This window comes from Grammomys surdaster, unplaced genomic scaffold (assembly GCF_004785775.1).
Source record: "Grammomys surdaster isolate TR1022 unplaced genomic scaffold, NIH_TR_1.0 258, whole genome shotgun sequence".
NCBI classification, from domain to species: Eukaryota; Metazoa; Chordata; class Mammalia; order Rodentia; family Muridae; genus Grammomys; species Grammomys surdaster.
In genome coordinates, this window is record NW_021604699.1 from 5022358 (window position 1) to 5045246 (window position 22889).

Sequence of the window (22889 nt, forward strand, 5' to 3'; positions counted from 1 at the left end):
TATCCAGTGATTACTGGCAATGATTCATAACAGTATACATAATTTACTAATGCTGTTGTATGATGATCAAATAATTCAATGAAGAATCATTCTCTGTCAATAAAGATAAGGAAAAAAGATAAAACAAAGAATGTAACATTCAAAGGAAGGGGAAGTAATCATGAACAATGATTTTCTAATGGTCTGACATGATCATCTTTAATCAGGCAGCTTAGAATGGCTTCAGAGATTTCAAAAATAATTTACACAAGAATCAACATGTAGGAACACATTAAAAGAAACCATCCAGACACATATAAGTATGTTGTAATAAGACAGTTAATATTCCTTGAAGATAGAAAGGTTTCATCAATGAGTGTTTCTGTATGTGACTTCATGGTGTCTCGTGGCTGTGTATGTCCTTGGGGTTATCTGCTAGAATATATAGGGTCAGGAAACTAACTGAATGTAAAACTTCAGTGAACGGGATCTCCAGAGACAGAACTTATCCTGTTTAGGAACTCCTCAGTGATGGAGCTGCTATTGAGTCAACTTCACTTCTGTAAGTAAATTCCCTTGCCCCTATTCATGTCTTAGTAAAAGTATTTAGTTCAGTGGTTCTATGACTTTATTTTAATGAGGTTCTTTCTTTGGAATCTCTGATGTTCCATCTAGTGTGAGGAGATAATTTGTTCATAGATTAGCAGGTGTAGAATTCTGCATAGATTTTATATTATCTTTTAATTTTTTTTAAAGAAACTATACAAGGGTACAAGGGAAAATTGGATTAGTAGTTTTCATCATCCTTTAACTTGAGACACATTGCAGTGTTCAAAGATATTCTATGTTGTCTTCTCTCTTGAGGAGAGAGAAGGAGAATTGTGTTTCTTTTATTCAATGATTAGAACTGATGGGAATTATTAAGCAGCTTCCAATGCATCGGACAATTTCCAGAACAAAGAATAACACATCTCAAATGGGCAATGTTTTGGAGTTTTAGAAATTGGAAAATATTGAGGATGTAAATTCAATGGATCAATTTAATCTTATCTCAAGGCAGAAGAAACATAATGGCGAGTAAAAAGTATTGACAGTTGGTATTCTGACTTCTACCTTAACCACTAGAGAATCATTAGATAAACAATTTGAACATGTAGTCCTTCTCCAATTTGAATATGTTCAGATTGCATTAAGAGAGTTTAATCTTCAGACAAAATTATAGGGCATATCAACTCAAAAGAGAATGATCTGAAGTTTTTGATGAAAAAAATATCTGTTGTTTTTATCATCGTAACAGTTCTAAGTTGATATCATATATTCAACAACACCTTTTCATCTTCTTGTTAGTAATCATTGTGATTGTACTTATTGTCCATTGTACAGAGGAAGAAAAGAGGTATACTGAGCCATACCTCTTCCAGAAGTATCCAGAACATTGACATCAGACATGATTAAAAATGGCATATTCTTCAAGAGTTTGGTAACTAAAAACGAGCTAAAATTCCAAAGATAGTATACCTTTTACAAATGCCTTAAAGTACAAAAATAGAACTAATTTTAATTTCAGACCTTTGTAAAAATTCACAAGCAGTTCTTAAAGAATAAAAATAATGTGAAATAACCCGCTCCTCCAACTATTATTCAGAAAAATTCAATTACTTGTCTAAGTACTTAGAGTGACATTTTAAGGTACCATTCCACATATCCAATATACAGTCATGCAGGAAAAAATTTAAAAACTAAACAAACACCCCTCCCAAAAAAAAACAACAACAAAAACCAAACCAAACCAAATGAAACCAAAACAAAACAAAAAAACAAACTCCAAAATCTAAAAAAAAAACTTGGGCCAGATTCAAATTTCCCAGTCCTAGAAGAACACAGGTTAATAAACAATGTCTGATTTGGTTTTTTCTATGTAGCAAGGGTATTCCTGCTGCTGGTGCTGTCAAACTTGTTGCTGTGGAAAAAAGCTGCATCAATTCCTGCATGTCAGGCAAAAGAGGGCGGCTGCTGGGACCCGCTTGTGGAAACATTTAACAGTGCCATTCAGAAAGCTGAAACTCTCCAAAATCTGGCTAACCAATTCTATGTAGAGTTTGTAAGTACCTCAACCACCATACTAATACTTGAACTGCACTAGAACCTGACACACTAAACATTGTCATTGAAACATCAGAAAATTCACCTTCATGGATAAAAGATACCCCAACCAAAAAAACAGGGACAGGACCAATTGGACAGTGTCATGAAATTTCATAGAATCTAATGATATTAATACATTTTCTCTACTTTTTTAAAAAATTAAAAAATAACTATGGTAGAAACTTTTAAAATGTGCTTGGGGAAGAACTCTCACTTCATTCAGGATCATGAAATCCTGTTGGTCGGGTTCATTTAGCACACTGCAGTACATCTGTAAAAGATGTGCTTTACATTGAACTATATTTTTGTAACAGAGATAAAGTAAAACATACAAAGAGGCAAGAAAGAAGGAAGAGAAGAAAGAAGGGAAAGAGAGAGAGAAAGAGAAAGAGAGAGAGAGAGAGAGAGAGAGAGAGAGAGAGAGAGAGAGAGAGAGAAGGTTTACACTGATAATGTTTTGTTGAATATCATGGTGGTAATGGAAGTGTATATAATCCCTGATTGGTAATTGGCATTTCTCAAGGTTAGAAAAAAAGACACTATAGAAACAGCCAAACTTTCAATGTGATGGGCATCAAAAGAATATGTCTTTGTTTGGAATAAACATGTTATTGTATTTTTATTGACTAGATGTTATTTTTCTCCCCTTAACATGACACAGTACCACAACGAATTCTCATCTGGACAATTTGCAGCTCTTGTAAGTACCTTACTTTTTTCTTTTTTTATGATTTATTTTTCTCAAATCATAATTCATTCACACTGGGGTTATAAACACAAAAAAGGCTGGATGTGGGGAAGGGAATGACACTGGAATGTGGGTGCTCAGGGAGAATACAGATATCTTTAAGAACTGGGTATCAGCTGGGTGAAGGTTCAGGGGACAAGTCACTATGACTCTGCCTATGACTCGCTTGTCCTTATCTAAGTTGGTATTGTCTGCCAAGGCTACCTATTACAAGGTCTATGACTACTCTGGCTGGTAAATTTCCACAAAAGCTGCCTGTTTACATTAGCTTATAGCCATCTGTTTCAACGTTTTTCCACTGAGACCCAAGACTTGGTGTTAGTATACATGTATGACAGGCCTATTGCTGACTTTAGGTCTATGGATGATTTTAGACCTTCAGTGTGTAAGCAGGGCTGCTCCTGACATCTCCTCCCTTCTCTAAGTATAGAAGGGCTGTGGCAATTCTAATCTTGCAAAGGCGGGGATAGAGGCCTGACCTCAAGTACTTGAAGGGGACCTTGTAATGGCTCCAGTCCCTCTGTCATTGTCCAGTGAGGCACGAGGGCCATCCCGATGTCTTTTTCCTGGAGAGGGGATACTTTTGACATCAACCCCTATGCAGTCAGGCTTGTCCCTCAGGGAACCCAGAGAGATATTTTTATCTTTTATTTATATGCCTTTGTAGTGCTTAGCTTCGCAGCCTAAGCAAGAATTCAGATTGCCTGTCAGAGGGGTTCTGGGTGGCCCCTCTCTGCTTGGTCTAGGGGCAGAAGTCCCCCCTTTTAGGTTGGGTGGAGATGGGTTTTGGAAACACCCTGTATAAAGTAACAACCTCATCTTGAGTCTCGTGGTCCTCCATAGCTAACTTATGATAATGTATCTGAATAGGTTGTTTTTTTTTTTTACCAAATTATTTATCTGTTGTATCACAGAGTTAGTCTGCCTATTTGAGGCCCAGGGACCAGCAGAAATAAGCAAAATAAACCAAATAATGGTCCCAAGATGGGAGGAATTAGGGTTGACAACCCTGGAGAGGCTGAAAAGCAATGTTTGTACCAGCATTCATCTGTCTCTTTCTTTCTCTGATTTTTCTCAGGGCCTTCACTGACATATTTCATGCTCTCTTTAACCCTCCATGTCTTGTCTATGCAAAGGCAACCTTCTTCTTTAAGGGTTGTACACAATCAAGAGATGTACACAGCCTTTTCTATTGTGATAGAGTAATTCGAGTTCCATAAGGATCTTTGCGATTTTAGGAGATCTCTTCAGACAGTGAAACGAGGGATTTCTTCAGATTAGTGATGTCAGTCTCTAGCTGTTTTGTGTTCTTGTCAGTGGCCCTTCAAAGGTCTGAGTAGTATAATTTCGGAGGCCAGCTTCTGGATTAGAACTTCTAACAGCAGACATCATGGGTGATTCATTTTTACCTGGAAAGGAAAAAGAACGGAATTCTCAGGGAGATTTCTCTTCCCTGGATGTAAATTGTTATTCATCTTATCTATGGTTGGACCTGGTTTTGTGGGGGTATCTATTTATTTCATTAATCTTTTTGGTAGCCGGTTAGCTGTGACTTCTGTGGTATCAATCAGGCATATCAATCCTCGGCCCTGTAAGGGAGCCATTCCCTTTAAGGGTAAGAGGGTTCTTCCCCGTATCTGTGGCAAAGTTTTTGTTGGTCTTGGTGGTGCCAGAGGCAGACATCAGCAGATTTTCCATGAGCTTTCAGCTTTAGAGAGATAAAAGTGAACAAGGCATGATGGAGAGTATCTTACTTTTTTCTAGCTCTTTCACACTAAGCTCCTCATGTCAATGATTGTGTTTTAGAAGAGAAAGCATTATACAGTAATTGTATTTCCTGTTCTTAATTGACAGCTTTCCAACTTCCTAACCTTCACAATTATTCATAAGGCTTTCATGAAATAGATGTTTATTTGAAATAAATAAGATATGCTAAACTAATTAATATTTATTAATATTTTTTATATTTTGTTGACTGAGTTTACATAGAATTTACTGTAAAATAGTTCATTTTGTGAGTCAAATTGCATACAATTTCATTCTAAAATTATCATTAACATGCCCAACTTTATTTTTAGTGCTAAATTAATAAATTTATAACTTTTGTTTTCTGAGTAAGGAAATATCGGTACATATTATTAACAGAAAAGAGAAAGATTAATGATTATGTGCTATGGCTTTATGCTGAAATGCTAAGCAATTTTGATAATTAAATCACTTAATTCTTCATCAATTTAATCTTTTAAGTGTCTGCCTTCCTTAGATTAACTTTTGAAAATGAAGAAGAAATTCACGTAAGAGAGGAAGGAGTTAAATATTTAAAAGTTAATGAAAAACCAAAATAAATTGGAGGTATAATGTACAGAGACAAAACTACATGACAGTTTTTTAATTTCTTAGTATCTGTATTTTATGACTACAGATCCACTAAATGCATTAATATTCTGGTCATGAAATTGTTTATGATTTCTGAACTCTGTTTTCTGTTTTATTTTCAGTCTTTACAACTGATGAGGAAGGATGAGGTTGCTTTCAGAGCTGGAACTTACTGCCATTCTACTCTCACCAACCCCCCAAACAAGGGAATTCAATATATAACTATTGAAGTGAGTTTCCTTCCTGGACTTTCCACAGAAATTTAGAAGCAACACATTGGTTTTGTAGTACTGTCAGTTATTGCAGATATTATAATAAATACAATATCCATGCATGCAGAAAAAATGAAGATAAAGTATACAAAATAATGACATTATAATATTGATACATTATAAATAAAATGAAATACCCAAAGACAATGTAGCAAATCCTTAAATACACCATTTAGAGAATGATATTTTAGGAATGACCAACTAGTCAAATTTTACTTACCATTTTTTTTTTACTATTATTTGAGTTACATTGACTATCCATGGATATATACTTGCTCCTCCATGAGCAATAACAATGTGGCTGTTGTTATATGTTACTAAGGAGTTCTGCATGATAGCATTCTTTGTGACTGAACACTATCTCCCTTCTTGATTTTTAAATCTGCCCTGGTTCTATTTCTTTCTTTTTTTTACTCATCTCTTCATCACTCTATAATTATCGATGCCTTAACTGAAAACTTGATAGCAGAGTAGTACTGTGAAATAAGAGTTTATGTTCCCTAGAGTGCAACAATGCCCAAATTCATGAGGAGGTCTACATATGATAGTAGTTCTATTTTAGGTTGTGATAATTCTTCCCCTACACATGGTATACATGAATCCCTTATTTAAAATGATTATAACTATATACTACTGCTCTTCTGCGAAAGTTAAACATTGTTGGTCCCTATTGAGTACTTGCAAAAACCATTATATAAATTGATAAACAGTTAACTAATTAATAAAGAGCTCACTGAAAAGGAAGCTGGTAGAATTGCATGGGAGAACAAAGTATGATAACCTAACCTTAGAAAAATTCTAATTGCTAAGAACTGTAGTTTGTTTTATTTTTTTTAGAAAATACAGCAGTTGTTTAAGTGTTATACTTCCAAACTATTTAACATATGCATATGTCTTATACACATAGGAAACACATGACTCAGTTCAGCTTATTTATATTAACATTACAGGTATCAAACCTGCTGAACTAAAATTATTTAATGCAATTGTTCAATTGTGTTTCACAGATTGAAGATTATTTAAAAACTTTGATAAATTTTGTGGGTTCCTGGGTTGGCCCTCTGTACCATCTAGTGATTGAACTGAGTGCCATGAAAGATGTCCCTGAAACTATCCTCTCAAAAGCCAAGGAGATCGAAGAGAAAAACAGACAAATCCTGGATGACCTTAGGTGGATACTCACCAGGGTGAGCACTTCCTATTACTTATTCTGATTCATAAAATAGGTGGATTGTGGAAATTAACAACAACAAAAACATTTTTTAAATACCTTACCTTTCCAGAGTGAAACACAGATATCTTATATTGTTCAGAATCTTTCTATAAGACAGTGTTTCTCAACCTGTGGGTCACTACTCCATTGGTGGTCAAATGACCCAATTTACAGGGGTCCTATAACAGATATACTGCATATCAGCTATTTACATTATAATTACTTAAATTAGCAAAATTAGTGTTATTATATAAGAACAAAAATAATTTTATGGTTGGGGGTCACCACAACCTGAGCAACTATATTAAAGGCTCACAGCATCAGAAAGATTGAGAACCACTGCTTTAATAAGTTGTTAGCATCTCCAACCATTTCAGATGCTTCTCATCTCTTTCTACTCTCAGATCAGCACAAAACACAGTGGTTTCTCTTAGGCAGTTATAATTTGTGGTTGGAGTAAAAGAGCTCTGGTTCTCCAATCCTAGTCATTTCTAGTGTTTGCATATTAAATCACCATCTGATCCACATCACTTGTGAAATTTTTTACATAGACTTCATAGAGGTTGGATTTAGTAGAATAGTGGTATAAGTAAGCTTCTGTGAAATAAATGCGAAAGGATATGTTTAAATTTTCTGAATGAGAAAGTGATATGAGCTCTTCCATTCGGCCAGAATACAACAGAAATTTCTTACATTTCCTCTGCTTTTGTATGCTTTCTGAAAGGGCATACTTCCTCAGCAGTTGAGTACATGTTAGTAGAAATGTACATGAGTCTTCACCCCAGATGCTAAAATTGTAACTGCATCACAAGCTCCTGGCTTAGAAAAATGAGAACTCATAACATTGATGGAAGCGGTCCTTTTCTGAATGTATTTCTCTAATTGTACACAGAAGAAATAAGGAAAAAGGAACACTAACAATCAACAATTAACTGATTATAATTTTGATTTTTAGGTCTATCCTAAAGCAAAGACAAAGGAAGAATTTTCCAGCTGGGAACATCTTTCATTCTTAAAATCAAGTAACAAAAATTATAAATTTTTGGCAATGTTTAACCTTTCCGACTGCCTAGAGTATGACACACAGTTCACTCTATTTCATCTCAGATTATTGAAGTGCCGCATAACTTCAGAAGATTGCTAAGTGAACATTTGTAATGTCTCCTTTGGAGCTGCTCCACAACAGCCATTGCTGAGCTTTTGCTTTTAATTATATACATTTCAAATGCATGTGTTTGTGTTATGTGTCCCTTTTAAAAACAATAAAAGCATTCTCTTCAGAAATGCTTAAATGTAAAATGTCTATTCATATTTTGTTCATTGAATAGAATATATATCAATAGTTAGGTTGTCCCAATCAAATATGTCAGAAATAATAGATCTTCATGTAGCAAATAACATTAAAGTTTTCTTTAATAAAGTCATATTTATTTCATAGGAAAGTAATGAATGTCAAGTTAGCATAATGAAAGAATTAAACTCATTAACTGATCCATTATCATAATTAGAATTATAAAATTTTTAATTCTTCATGACATTCAGATTGTCCTTAAAAAGCAGTGTTAATAGTGAAAGCAGATCCATGTGTGAGATTTCCAAAACCTTGATTTTTAAAAAGTAAAATTCTTTAGAACACAAATATCAGTGATGATCTCTACATGATGTGCCATAGGTCAAACTATAAGTTTGCTCTGCCATAGCATTATCATAGATACATTCTACACATTTTCATTTCTCTGTGTTTAGCAAGTACTTTTTTGCTCTATGGTATTTATAAAAACCTACACACTTCATATTATATGCATATTAAAACCATAGGAACATTAAGATTGACAATCCCTTGGGATGTCTGCCATGATATTCTGGTGAAGCAATGATTATATGTCATTCTGGCTCCAATTGTTTGGATGCTCACTTGAAAACCAAGCTGCATATTTGCTATAAATGTGCAGGGTACATAGGTTTAGCCCCTGCATACTCTTTGGTTCATGGGGCAATTTCTATAGACCCCCATAGCACAAGTTAGTTGACTTTGTAGGTCTTGTAATGCCCTTGATCCCTTTGGCTCACTCAGTCTTCCCACTCATCCACAAGACTCCTCAAGCTCTGCCTGATGTTTGGTTGTGGGTCTCTGAAGCACAACATGCTTAAAAATTATCACTGTGTCGAGTTTGTTCCCGGACAGCTACCATGGCTCTGGCTACCTGGAAACACTGACCCTGGCACCCATGAGACATTATTATGGAGGCTGTCTCTGCTAGTCAGCTCCATAGTGACCATGCCCCAAAGCACGGATCTTAGGACAACCCTGTCACCCTCATGGTTCTCTGCTAAGCCCCAGACAATAACAGCCATGTTTGCTGGATCTGATGGAATAAAGACTCTTTTTTATTTTGGATATTTTATTTATTTACATTTCCCCTACCAATAAAACTATCTCATTGCCCCTCCTCCTTTTGCCTTTATACCATTCTAATTACATGCAAGTATTAAGGTCAGTTCTAGGTTGAGGAACTACCAACTTAATAGATGAAAACAGTCAAGGAACAAGTAATAAACACAAATAGTCAAAGAACAAATAAGGCAATATATTTCCTGCCTGTAATTACTTCTTCGTTCTAGCCTAATGTCATATTCCTGCCTGAAGCCCACTTCCTGGTCCTTGGCCAATTCCTGCTGAGCAGCCCATTTCCTTGTCTTTGGCCCATGTCAGATTCTTGCCAAGCAGCCCCAAAACCTTTTCAACTCTCCCCCTTTTTAATTTCATAAACGAGACTGAGCCTATCTTAGGTCATTATGACAAGAATGCCTTCATTACCCATCATGGAATATGCATTATCAAAAGCAATGCACTTCTGGTGTAGGTTGTTAATTCTCAGTGCAGGATCATGCCTGTCCTTAGCTTCCCAGTGTCTCAATTTAATAACTCTGTCTGGGGGTCCATTTTCAGGTTCAAGCCATGTACTTTGGCTGCCAACATGCTGATGTTGTTGAAGACATGCTTTACACAATAGGTAGGAATAAGAGTATTCCAAGGACAAAAAGGGCTAACATGATCAAGCAATATATGTCATTCTTGAAGCTTGACCAAAATAGAAATACTGACCTCAGGCCATAGGTAATTTTATCAGCAGTATCTACTGCATCAATGCTCAGGAGAGCAACATTCTTTAAATTCATAAGCTCACTATGCAAAATTAAAACATCCAGAGAGGTGTTAGAATTATGCCAAATACACTGTAAGTATCTTTAAACTTTTTCCTAATTACAATGACTACAACTGTACATTTTAGAATTATCTTGAATTCAATGGTATGTGGTATGACACTTGAGATATCTCCTTACTCTTAAACTCTGAACCTCCTTCCAATTATTTGAATATGATATAGAACATCAATCCATTTTTCCAAATGACTACCTAAATCCCCTTGTATATTCAACACATTAGTAACATTTTCTGCTAAATGATTAACAAATGTAGCTGTCTTAACTTCTTGTGTCAAAGTAATTGCAGAAGCAGTGATGCTAGCAATTAATGTAATTGAAGTTGCTATACCAGCAATAGTCAAGCCCACTACCTTCTTCCTTCTGCTTAAAGCCTGACTCACTTTTACCAGTACTTGCAAGCTTTTTTCAGAGGTCCAAGGTTCTGTGATACTCAGGGCAATAAAACAAAAGCTGTTGATACACCTCCATAACTGACATGCTGGATTCCAACACACTACAACAATTAGAAAGTGTACAATCAATTCAAGTTACATTAAATGCTGTAGAAGAAACAAAAGTATTTTTAACTTGAAAAATGAAAGAGCCTTAACACATGTACTAATACTTGTTTGAAATTCAGATCTTGTCACAACTATATCTTTTGCTAACTTAACATCATAGAGAACTTCAGCTAACTTCCAAATATGTCTCAGAAAATTCCAGAACCAGCCTTATAAATGAATATTGTTATTTCCAATATCGGATTCGTGTATAGACCACTACATGAATGAGTCCGAATGAAGAATCTCAATGCTTAAAGATTATCCAAAGGATTTATATATTTAGAAATGCTCAATACACAAGGTGCCTAACCAATTAGAATTATTACCATATCCAACTTTTTGATACAAATTGTTACCTGGGACTACTAGAGTTCTTCCTCCAAGTTGCTTCCTCTCCCTCCCCATTTTTCTCCTCCCTTCCTCTTTCCTTCTCCCAGATCCTCCTCCTTTTCTATTGCCCAATCACTGAGCTCTACTACAAATACAATGTAGCAGATATATATCCTGCTACAGGTCTTTGCATCTGTTTTCATCAGCTACTGGATGAAGTTTTAAAGGAGACAGTTATGGTATGCTCCTGTCTGCAAGCATAGTAGAATATCTTTACTACTGTCAGGGGTGGGCTCTCCTCCAATAGCATTGATCTCAAGTTGGTCAAATCATTCGTTGGACATTACCTTAATCTTTGTTTCATTGATATACCTATGCATCTTGAATGCAGTATATTTTGAGGGATCAAAGTTTTTTTGGTTGGTTGATGTTCCCTTCCCTCCACTGGAAGTCCCACCTCGCTACAGGAGATGACTAAGTCAGTCTCCATAACCTGAACTGCTAGAGTTCTGAGCTAGGGTGACTCACATAGACTCTCAAGAGACTCCCTTGTCCGAGGTATCCTGATAGAAGGAGGAGTTGTTCCCCACTTATTTCATTTCTCACCCCCAGGACTCTCTTGGATCTCCCATCCCACACCTGATTGCCATTCCCATGCCACTTCCCACCACCTTTCTCAACCAATTACGTCTCTCCATGAACCTCTGAAGACTGTTTTGTTTACCAGTCTGAGTGAAATTTACACATCCTCATTTGTTTCCTCCTTATTACTCAGTTTTGTTGGATCGTAGATTATATGAAGGTTATCCTGTACTTTATGACTAGTGTCCAATTTTAATGTCCAGTTACTTTTGTGTCTGCATTAACAGACTCAAGATAATATTCTCAAGTGCCTTACATTTGCATACAAAATTAAGTATGTCTTTGTTTTTAATAGTAGAATATTATTCCATTGTGTGAATGTACTATATTTTCTCTGTCCATTTTTCAGTCTAGAAACATCTATGTTGTTTTTAGTTGCTGGCTATAATGAATAAAGCTGCTATGAAAATAGTTTGAGCATGTGTCCCTGTTGTATTGTGGGGAGTATTTTAGGTATATGCCCAGGAATTGTATAGCTGGGTATCGAGTTAAATACATTTTTAATTTTCCTAGAAATTGAAAAATTGATTTCCAAAGTGGTTGTGCAAGTTTGGACTCCTCTCATCAATGAAGATGTGTTCCCTTTGTTTCACATACTCACCAGTATGTGCTGTCCCTTGAATTTTTGACCATACCCAGTTTGAAGTGTGTAAGATGGAATCTCATATTCATATTGATCTGCATTTTGTGTTGATTATAATTGTTGAACATTTCTTTAAGTGCTTCTAGCTCATAGAGATTCCTCTGTTTACAATTTTCTGTTTAGCTTTGTATCCCATTTTTAAATTGGATCATTTGATTTGTCAATTTCTATGTCCTTGAGTTCTTTATATATTTTGCATATTAGTCCTCTGTCTGAGATAGTGTTGGTGTAGATCTTTTCCCATTCTTTAGGCTGCCATTCTCTCCTACTGATGGTGTCCTTAGTTTTGCAAAAGGTTTTCCATTCCATGAGTCCCAATTATTAATGACCTTAGTGTCTAAGTCATTGTTGTTCAGTTTGGAAAGTTGTCTAATGTAAAACTGTGTTCAAAGCTTCTTTGAACAAGAAATGTTCCACATTTCTTCTATTAATTTTTATCCACATATTGATCCACTTAGACTTAACTTTTGTACAGGATGTTAGATAAGAGTTTTTGAACAAACTTACCTACAGACATCTTGTTAGACTATTTGTGGAAGATGGTTTCTATTTTAATTATTACACTGCATGGTTTTGAAAAATCAAGTGTTTATACATGTGGGGGTTTAATTCTGTGACTTTTTTTCTATTTCATTGATCAACTTGTCTAATTTTATCCCATACTATGTGCTTTGAAATACTGTCTCTATATAGTATAGCTTGTATGCATAAATGGTGATAATCCTAGAAGTTCATTTATTGTACAGGGTTGTTTTAGCTATCCTGGGTATTTTTTTGTTTTTCAGATGAAATTGAGAGTTGCTTTTTCAAGTTTGAGAATTATCTTGGAATTTTGATGGGAATTGAACTGAATTTACAGTTTGCTTTCAGTAAGATGGCCTTTTTTACTATGCTAATCCTACCAATCCATGAACATGGGAGATGTTTTCACCATGTGATATCTCCCTCATTTTTTTTATAGACTCTATATTTTTGTCATACAGGACTTTCAATTGTTTAGTTAGAATTACATCAAAGTATTTTATATTATTTGTGACAGCTGTAAAGGGTATTAATTCCTTCATTTTTCCTGCCTTTTCAAGCACAAGTCTTTGCTCAAGTATCAGTTTTCTAGACCTCTATGTACCATTTCATAAAATAAGATACTTCATCCAGATTGAATTTCCTCTAAGGAAATATTGAATTGAATCTTGCCAAAAGTTTAAGTGATTAAGGGATATGTTACCTTTGCTTAAGGACACAAAAAACTCTTTGTTCTTGCAGAAGCTTATATGGTTGACATTATATTAATATAAATCAACACTTATAGTAATTCAATCAAACATTCTAAGTAGGACATTAATCTTAGTAATATACAAAACAGTGGTAGTATATTAAATATTTGATATTTTTTCAGTTCAAGGGAATTTGGATAGTTTAATGTGATCTGATCGTTACAAATTCGTCTTAAGCATGTTAGATTGGGGGTTCATACCATTTTAATATTTCGTTAAAGGAAACTTTGTTTCAGAAGTTTACTTTCAACACTGTCAGTGACTTGCAAGGATTTTTAGACAGTGTGTGTCAGTCTGAAAAGCATCCTGATAAATGGGAAATGGAAAATATGAGTTGAAATAAAAGGCTAGAATTGTGCAATATGGTGAAAAGAAAGGAAAAGCTAAAGAGATGATACCTGTAAAAAACACAGGGTATTAATGATACTGTTCTTGTTAGATTTGATGTCAACTTTCCCCAAGCCAGAGTAATCTGGGATGAAGAACCTAGGCTGAGATAATGTCTCTTTAATATTGGATTATAGGCAAGCTATAGAACATTTTCTTGCTTAATGACTGGTGATGTTACATTAGAGCATGTGGTCTAGGATATTATGCAAAAAAATGTTGAGCAAGCCAGTAACCAGTGTCCCTCCATGTCTTCTTATTCAACTCTTAATTCAAGGTTTGTGCCATGAGTTCTTGACATGTGTACTATCCATAATGAACTGTAAACTGTACTCTTAAATAAAACCATTCCTCACTGAACTTCTTTTAATGGTAGTGTTTTACAAAGCAATAAACCCATAAAACAACAGATAACATGTCTTTAGGATATCAAACTGCATGAACACCTAAGACTACCTTCGATTTTAGATACTCACTACAAAACTATTCAAAATAGTAAGACAACATATCTACAAACTTGTTGCCATCTTTCTACTAGTTAGATATTTCCTATAGTCCAGTAAGTAGATCTGTGCACTAATGTCAGTCATGGCAGAAGAAATCAACAGATTATTTTAAGTTATTTAAACATTCTATTATTATGTGTATGAATAATTTGCATGTATGTAAGGACACATGTAAAGTTCAGAATAAGGAATCAGATACTCTGGTTTTGGAGACACGAAAGATTTTGAGCCACCATGAGTACTAATATTAAACCTAGACCCTTTGCACAAACGACAAGTACTCTCAATCACTAGGCCATCTCCCTAGCTCAGAAATACTCATTCTTTAATGAAAAAAAAATAGATCTTGTTTTTTATTCATACAATATATACTGATCAATGTTTCTGCTCCCTGTCCTCCTCCCAATTTACACTTCTCTTTCCATATGGTTATACCCTTTTTGTCTCTCATTAGAAAACATTCTTTTAAGTGATAATAATAAAATAACATGTAATAAAATTATTTATTAAGGGACCTCCAATGAGGAAGGCTCAAAGCAGCCATAAGTAGCCCAGGGCTTGACAGAGAAAGTTAGCACATAGAAATGACAAACAATCTTTAGAGACTGAGAGTTGGTGAAATACAAAAAAAAAAAAAGAATCCAAGAGATGAAAAACTGAAGTCAGTTAATTTTATGACCAATGATCATGAACGTTATTTCCTGTATACCACTGACTTTGAAGCAAAATTGATCAAAAGCATTGTAACTTAAAACATCACTAAACTTATTAGACCGAAATGGTGCTAAAATATATGTACTGTACCAGAAGGCAAGAATTTGAATAGTGGGTTGATCTGATGCTGCGCTGCTTGTATTCTAATGCTAATAGCTTTACCTCAAGACCTAGTTGCCTCAGAGGTGAGAGTCCATAAGTAGAAGTTATATGACCTTGCTTCCAAGTTATTTCTGATGGCAAATAAAGATGCCAACAGGCAATAGCTTGGTAGAAGAGACATAGTCAGAGTTTAGTGTTCTTAAGCCTGGAAGTCAAAGGAGAACCACAGAGGGAAGAAGGTGCAGGAGAAGGAAGAAGAAGACCCATGGCTTAGGTTAGTCATGAAAATGTGGCACTAAGGTGAGAGCAGCCCAGATGAAACATAGAAAATAATAGCTTGAGATTATCAATATGAAAGTTGATCCTCAGAGCATAAAGGGTAGATATCTGTGCAGCTCTTGTGCTATTTAAGGCTTTTTGTAAACATAAAAGTTGTGTGTGTCTTATGTCTGGACACTTAATGGTCAAAGTTGGTGTACAAATGCCAGACTGGAAATAAATAATTTCCTTTTCCTCCCACAGATCTTTGGTAATTTAATAGAAATGCCATCAATATTGAAAACAAACAAACAAACAAACAAACCCAAAACCATGTGAAATGGCATCCATTTCCCCAGAAACTACTGAGAATGCCAGAAACCAGGAAGATATCAGCAGTCCTCAGGTGGTATAAACAAAGTCCTCATCTTGGAACACAATCTTTCTGCATTGTTGAGTACAGCTTCTGTGTAGGACAAGCCAATTCCAGCATCTGCTATCAACCATAGCAAGAGCTTCAAAGGCACCATGGATTCAAAGGGTCTCTTTGTTGAGACAAGAAGCTTCTTGGAGTTCAGTCCTCATCAGATTTGGGAAGGGAACATTTTATCAAGATATTTCCCTTCTAGCTGGGCCTCCAGTCTCTTGATAAGTATGTTTCTCTGAGTTCACACCCAGCAGTTCTCTTCTGTGTATGTGTTGGGGGGACTCATATAAGCTGGTATATGCTGCTAGGTTGTTGGCCATGTGTCTGAGAGGTATCAGAGGTCCAAGTTAGTTGAGAGTGCTGGTCCTCCTAGACGGTCTCTCTCCTCCTCAGCTATCTTTTCCCTAATTCAACCACAGTGGTCAACATCTTCTGTCAATTGGATGGTTATAAATATCTGCATCTAACTCTTTCAGCTATTTGTTAGGTCTTTCAGAGGGCAGTCATGATAGGCCGCTTTTCATGAGCATACCATAGCTTCTGTAATAGTGTCAGGCCTTGGGGCCTCCCCTTGAGCTTGATCCCAATTTGGGACTATCGCTGGACCTGCTGTTCCTCAGGCTTCTTGCCATTTTTTTTACCTGCAGTTCTTTCTGGCCGAAAATATGGGACAGAGTTTTTGACTGTGGGATGGTAACCAATCCCTCACTTGATGATTTGTCTTTCTACTGGAGGTAGGCTCTATGTGTTAACTCTCCGCACTGTAGGGAATTTCATTTGAGTCCTGAGATTCTCTCACCCTGAAGATCTCTGGCACATTCTAGAGGGTCCTCCCACATCCTACCGCCCAAGGTTTTCTGTTTCCATTCTTCCGGCAGGCCCACAGGACTTCAGTCCTGTTATCCAGACACAATTCTTTGGAGCTGTCTTTTCTTGAAGTATGAAAGGACTTGTTGGAGATATTGTCACTGGGAGACAAAATTTGATGGTTCAGGTGTTCTTTCCACACCTATCAGCTCACTGTCTCTTCCTGCTTCCCGTGGATCCAAATGTAAACCTCTTAGTTACCACTTTTGTACTATGTCTGCCTGTATGGTAACATGTTCCCAGGCATGATGATAATGGACCAAACCTCTGAACTGTAAGGGGAACATTTTCGAGCTCCAACAAGCAGAAGAACTCAGCGGTTTCAGCCATGCATTTCTGGCTTTAGAGTCAGGAACAGAAGGGGTTACTAGGGAAATTTATGGTGGTTAGCCAGAGGCAAGAAATTCACAGTGATTAAAAAGAGAACAGCATTACTGAGGTAAAGTATTTGGGGAGCACAACACAAATAAGCTGTGTTCAAAATATAGCCAAGTTTGTATCTCATACTGCAGCTGGACTTGGTAGGTAATGTGTAAGAATGATCCAGGTAGTATGAGTTTTGAAGACACGTACGGGTCATGGAGTGCAGCTGACGCTTGGTACTCTGTAAGAGTACCAAGGCTATTGGAAAAGGTGAAGCTTCGGGTGCAGTCAGTGGCCCAGGGCTGAATGGGTCATGCAAAGAAGTTTTGGCTTGCCATCATGTAAAGAGCCTAAGAGAGGTTATTCGTGAAGCCTAGTTACAACAAAAGACTCCAGGAAATTCAAAATGCCAGTACTGTTGGATGTTCATGAAGAGCAGAAGCAGTAGTGGTGTGAAATAAATCAGAGACTAGAATTCCACAGAGAGTAAAGCAGGATATGTGAGCCAAGCAGCTTGAACAAACCTAGAAGATCTTGTGTGGCTATCTGACACTGGAACAAGAAGCTATAATGTTGAAGTTGCTTGGAAACCCAAAGATGTTTGAGGTAGTAATGCTATGGGATACTTGCTGAGGAAAGCAGCAAACTGAGAGTGGAACCAGCCAAAAAGAACAAACTGTGCTGCAGTTAACAAACCAGAAAATAATTGGAGATCTGAAGAGTGTTTTAGCAACAGACATGGAGATACAGATTTTGGAGTTTGCCTAGTTGTCTATTGGTCTTACTTTGGTCCCGTATTTCCTCACTATGTGAGTTTAATATGGTAATTAAATCCTGTAATTTTGGAGGCATGTGATCTGCTTTTTTATTTTGATTTTATAGGGTATTACAGTTAAGTTGAACATCAGAAGAGATTTTGAGTTATGGACATTTAACATTGTAATAAACTATGGAGACTTTTGAAGGTGGATTAAATGATTTAGCATCATGCTATGGCTAGGTATGGTTCCAAAGTCTAGGGTGTTTGAACACGTATTTGGGGGCAAATGAATGGATTGTGGTGGTTTGAGTACACTTGACCAAGGAAGTAGCACTGTTAGGAAGCATGATATTGTAGGAGTGGGTATGGTCTTGGTGGAGGAAGTGTGTCAGTTTGGGGGTGAGCTTAGCTTCCTCCTAGCTGCCAGAGAATATAAGTCTTTTCTAGTTTGCCTTTTAAGAAGACACAGAACTCTCAGTTCCTGAAGTGAAATGCCTGCCAGGATATTGCTTTGTTTCTTGCCATGCTCTTAAAGAGGAAAACTTTGAACCTGCAAGCCATCCCCAACTAAGTGTAGTCCTTTGTAAAATTTGTCTTGGTCAGTGTAACTCATCATAGAAATAAAACACTAAGACTCTATCTATCTTTCTATATATCTCTCTATCTCTCTCTCTATCTATCTATCTATCTATCTATCTATCTATCTATCTATCTATCTATTTATCTATTATCCTTCTATCCTTTATAGTTCATCTACTAATTTATCATTTATCATCTATTGATCTATAAATTTAATTTAACCTATTCATCTATTATCTGTCTCTCTAACTATCATATATCTAACTATATATTTATATATTTGTCTATCAACCTCTATCTATATATCTATCTATCTATCTATCATCTATCTATCTATCATCTATCTATCATCTGTCTGTTTGTCTATCTTTCTGTCTATATATCTATCATTTACTTGTCTGTCCATCTCTCTTTCATCTATCAATCTATTATTTATCTCTCTGTCATATGCATCATCTATTTTATTTATCATTTATTTCCATATATCATTTATCACTTATTTATGTTCTATCTCTATAGTCTATCAAAAAGCTATCTATCTATCTATCTATCTATCTATCTATCTATCTATCTATAATCACCATCAATCAATTATCTATATATATACATGGCATATGAATAAATAATTTTAATACATACTTTTAATTGTTAAACTTACAAAATCTAGATGCTAAGGACCAGTTTCACCTTGTAGAGGGGTTCTGAGAGTTAGAATCTGGGAATTGCTACACAAATCATATGTATACCAGTCTCAGTTTAAAAAAAAATGGTTACTAAACCGACAACAGTAAGAGATGTCCATGAACACAAAAAGGACAAAGCTAATTGTGGTACCAGTCAGTCCTCAGGCCAAGATTTTTATGTGAACAATAATGTACAAATATAAGGATGTGTAGATAGACAAACAATCTGTCATTGCAGGTGGAATTGCAAGCTGGTACAACCACTCTGGAAATCAGTCTGGCATTTCCTCAGAAAATTCAAATAGTTCTATATGAGGACCTAACTATATCACTCCTGAGCATATATCCAAAAGACACTCTAATATATAACAGTGACACATGTTCTACTATGTTCATAGCAGCCTTATTTATAATAGATTTAATTGCTTTTGATGATAGAAGGGAATATACAGACTTTGAATGAGACAGTTGAGGGTTTCTTCCCAGGGTTCAAGACTGATAAAAAGAGCTTATGCTGAGAATCTGGGAGTGCCTGTTGCTCAAAAGGCTGGACAGCTTCCAGGAGGAAGACAATGAAAGCCAGAGAGCCAGATGATAGATGCAGCAGATATTAAGCTCCACAGAATTTAGGTTGAATGAATGAACAAATATTTTAAAGATATATAAAAGTCTTGCAAGAGCAAATTCTCACCATCTTTCAATGTGGTCTACATGGGATTTCTGGGACTGTAAACTGCACATCAAAAATTAGAGCCTGTAAATAGGCTTACACAGTAAGTAGAAGGGAATTTAATTAAAGTTAAATACAGAAATGTACAAGGGTTAGGCATTTGATCTTTAAAAATGATTAAATTTAAAGCAGTGGGTAGGAAGTCTAACCTACGAGATAATAGAAGCTTAGGCCTTGAGAGCTAAATAAAGATAAAGGATCATACTATGATAAATGCTCAAAGAAGTATTAATATCCAGTGGAATAGAGGAATTAAGTATATACATAAGTGTATAAAATATTGAGGCTTTTGACTTATATTATAGTTAAAAAGACAGGAGGTTTTGAAGAAGCACTATTTCAAGGTTATTATTTATTTATATTACTTCAATTGCTTTGAATATTTAATTATCAAACTGTGTGTGGTTAGGAGTTTGGTGGTTATATTCAAATTTCTCTGAGAGAGAGCTCAAGATATACCTTTAATTATTCCCAGTTGCTAGTTCAAGGACAGCTATTTAGGGAGAGAGTCTCTCTACTTTTCTTTGACAGGAAAGGAGAAGAGGCACTGGTCAGCTTACAGAGTGACATGGATCACATATGGCAGGGGAAGACCTCCTGATGATCTTGAAAAATTCAAGACAATTGGAGGCTTATTCTTTGATATGGGAACAGGCAAGTAAATTACTTTGACATGAAATGTCTCTAGAAAAAACTTTAGCTAAAATGAGAAAATAAACCTTGTTGGCTATGGAATCTTTTAGATTCTTCATGCCCTCCTTCATGAATTAAGTTTTATTACAATTGGTTATTGATAAAGTCATCTCATAAAGAAGAGTTTTCTTTCACCTGCTCAAACAAGGAGCAAAAATTCATCTTAAAGTGAACTGTACAGCCTACTCAATTCATATGAACATCTTTATTGTAGTATAATTTTGGTTGAGAGAGTCATATATTACAGAACTACAGCTTTGACAAGATTCATCTTCAGAGATGCAGGACTGACCTGCTGTTCCAGTCCCCTGTTTCTTGTTGCTGCCCAGAGGCTTGCTTCCATAACATAAAGTGCTTTCAATTTACTCAAATAGAAATGACTAAGAGTAGCTAACATTTAACCATTTCATTATTATTAGAAATCTTGACTGGAAAATACCTGCTCGTGATAGAACCCCCTTCACAACTCAAAGCAGATAGTGAGCATGTTTACCTCCAAGTGAGGTTGCTTATCAGCACGAGGTGGCCACAAGGCAGAAATTGTCTATTTCACTTGCAGACAAAAAATGTTCAAAAGGACAAACAGATGTAGGATATTGAACTACTAATCTCTACCAAGAAAGGGTGAACTAGTCCTTTATATTCCTACTTCATTTCTGTTTCTGCCAGGTGGCTCCACCAAAAGGCTAATGGAAGATGCTCCAACTTTATAAGAAATTAGGGGAATGTTCAAGTAGTTTGCTGTCTCTATAATTGTTTAAATTTTGAAGCAATGTTGTGGGCTTACTGTATACTCAGGTAATATTTAATTCATTCTTAGATTTTTGATAGGGTTAAAAACTAATTAAAGTCCCATAAGCAAAGATAAGTTGTTTAACATAAAAGGCATGATATAGAGTTTAACACACGGTTTTTCAGATGGTGTTACAGGCTAAAATAGAATATAATCCAGGTATAGAACCATAAACACTTTGTTGGTAATGATGGTAAATTAATTTATCTAATTGACAACTATGATTGACTTGATTTTAATTATACATCATACTCAATGATTTATATTATTATTATGGTTTTACTCAATTTATGTCTGAGAGATGATTTTTTTAAGTTAGAAAATTTGAGGTGTTGTAGACTGTTTCTAATGCTTAGGTTCAATCAGAAATCTGTGTGTAGAATCTGAAGGTCCTTGTCCTCAATTGGTTTTGGATCATTCAACTACAATGCCAGGGGCCAAATGGCTGTGCATGGGATGGGATACTTAGTGTTGCACAGGTGAGATGCAGAAAGCAACCTAGCAGAACAGCTATGAATTTGGGTGGAAGTATAGGAAGGAAGGTGGGCAGAGATAAAGCCAACCAACCTGTGAGATTCCAGGTAAGTGACCAGTAGCCTCTTCCTCAATTGGGCCTGGGGAATAAAGGGAAGATTTAAAAATGCCCGGCTTTTGAGGTTGCCAAGGCCTTTAAAAAATACGCATATTTGTGTGTGTGTGTGTGTGTGTGTGTGTGTGTGTGTGATTGTGTGTTTGTGTTTGTGTGTGTGTTTTTGTGTGTGTGTTTCATTTGGAGACCCAAAGATAGCTCCTGGGTGGGTATACACATGAGATCTGCTGAGTGACAAAACAGTGTAGAAAAACATATATAAATTATATTTACTTAGTTTTACAAGTAAACTTTTGTTTGCATACATTATATAATCTATTACATTTGGAATATATTATTTTGAGAATTTGAATGTAGGCATTTTTCCAGGCATAAACTCCTAACATTATTTGAGTTTCATACCAGAGTCTTCCAATATCATTTAGGAAAAGTGTCATATTATTTAGTTTGTTCAGACACATTTTTTTATTTCAAATTTTTGTGTTTTTTTTTCATTAAATAAAGAGTAACTTTTAATTTGATACATACTTGTGCTTTGTCAGATTGAGAGTGTAAATTGCTGACATGTTAGTAGTCCCCTTTATCCCTTTTCTAAAATATAAAATTGAGGATAAGACCAACACTGATCATTGTCAAAAATCTTAAAAATGAGTGTTTAACAGAACAAGAGAAGTGGAAAAAAATCAAGCTTCATAGCTTCATGGGTCTTCTATTATCTGTAATTCTAGGTAAAATTTGCTCTTTACAAATAATGGAAACACATTGTGCCTATACTAGGCATTTGGATTATAAACCTTATGTTCTATCAGGTACACAAGCAATGCCTCCAGGTGTGTGGGATGTGGCAAGGTGGGGTGTCTATTCTACTGTGTGAACATTTTGCATCACTCCACTGAGTATTAGAGAAAATCATTTGCCCAAACACACCTTTTTCAACAGGACAATTTGAGGACATTTTCAAAGGTACAATCTTCAGATAGTATTATTGTTAAACTCAAATTTGAAGAAATATAACCCAAAGCTTTTGATGAAATGACAAATACACA

The 22889-nt window shown here is 35.7% G+C and overlaps 1 protein-coding gene across 3 annotated transcripts; it reads left to right on the forward strand.

The window, feature by feature from the left end:
* The first annotated feature begins 510 nt into the window (after window positions 1–510).
* Window positions 511–7877, forward strand: LOC114627790 (prolactin-8A8-like). 3 transcript variants are annotated; one of them, XM_028775700.1, is made up of 6 exons: window positions 511–545; window positions 1906–2080; window positions 2786–2824; window positions 5371–5478; window positions 6528–6707; window positions 7689–7877. In XM_028775700.1, the coding sequence occupies exons 1-6, from the start codon at window positions 511–513 to the stop codon at window positions 7875–7877; spliced, it is 726 nt and encodes a 241-aa protein (XP_028631533.1). The 3 variants fall into 3 exon arrangements, with proteins under 3 accessions (XP_028631533.1, XP_028631534.1, XP_028631536.1); XM_028775701.1 differs by having other exon boundaries at window positions 511–541; window positions 1902–2080; XM_028775703.1 differs by lacking the exon at window positions 5371–5478 and having other exon boundaries at window positions 511–541; window positions 1902–2080.
* Window positions 7878–22889: the final 15012 nt, after the last annotated feature.

Coding starts and splice junctions, on each gene's coding strand:
- LOC114627790 (XM_028775700.1), top strand. CDS start 511: ATGGAGCTGCTATTGAGTCAACTTCACTTCTGTAA. Junction 2,825..5,370: donor CTGGACAATTTGCAGCTCTT/GTAAGTACCTTA, acceptor TTTTATTTTCAG/TCTTTACAACTGATGAGGAA. Junction 6,708..7,688: donor TTAGGTGGATACTCACCAGG/GTGAGCACTTCC, acceptor TTTGATTTTTAG/GTCTATCCTAAAGCAAAGAC.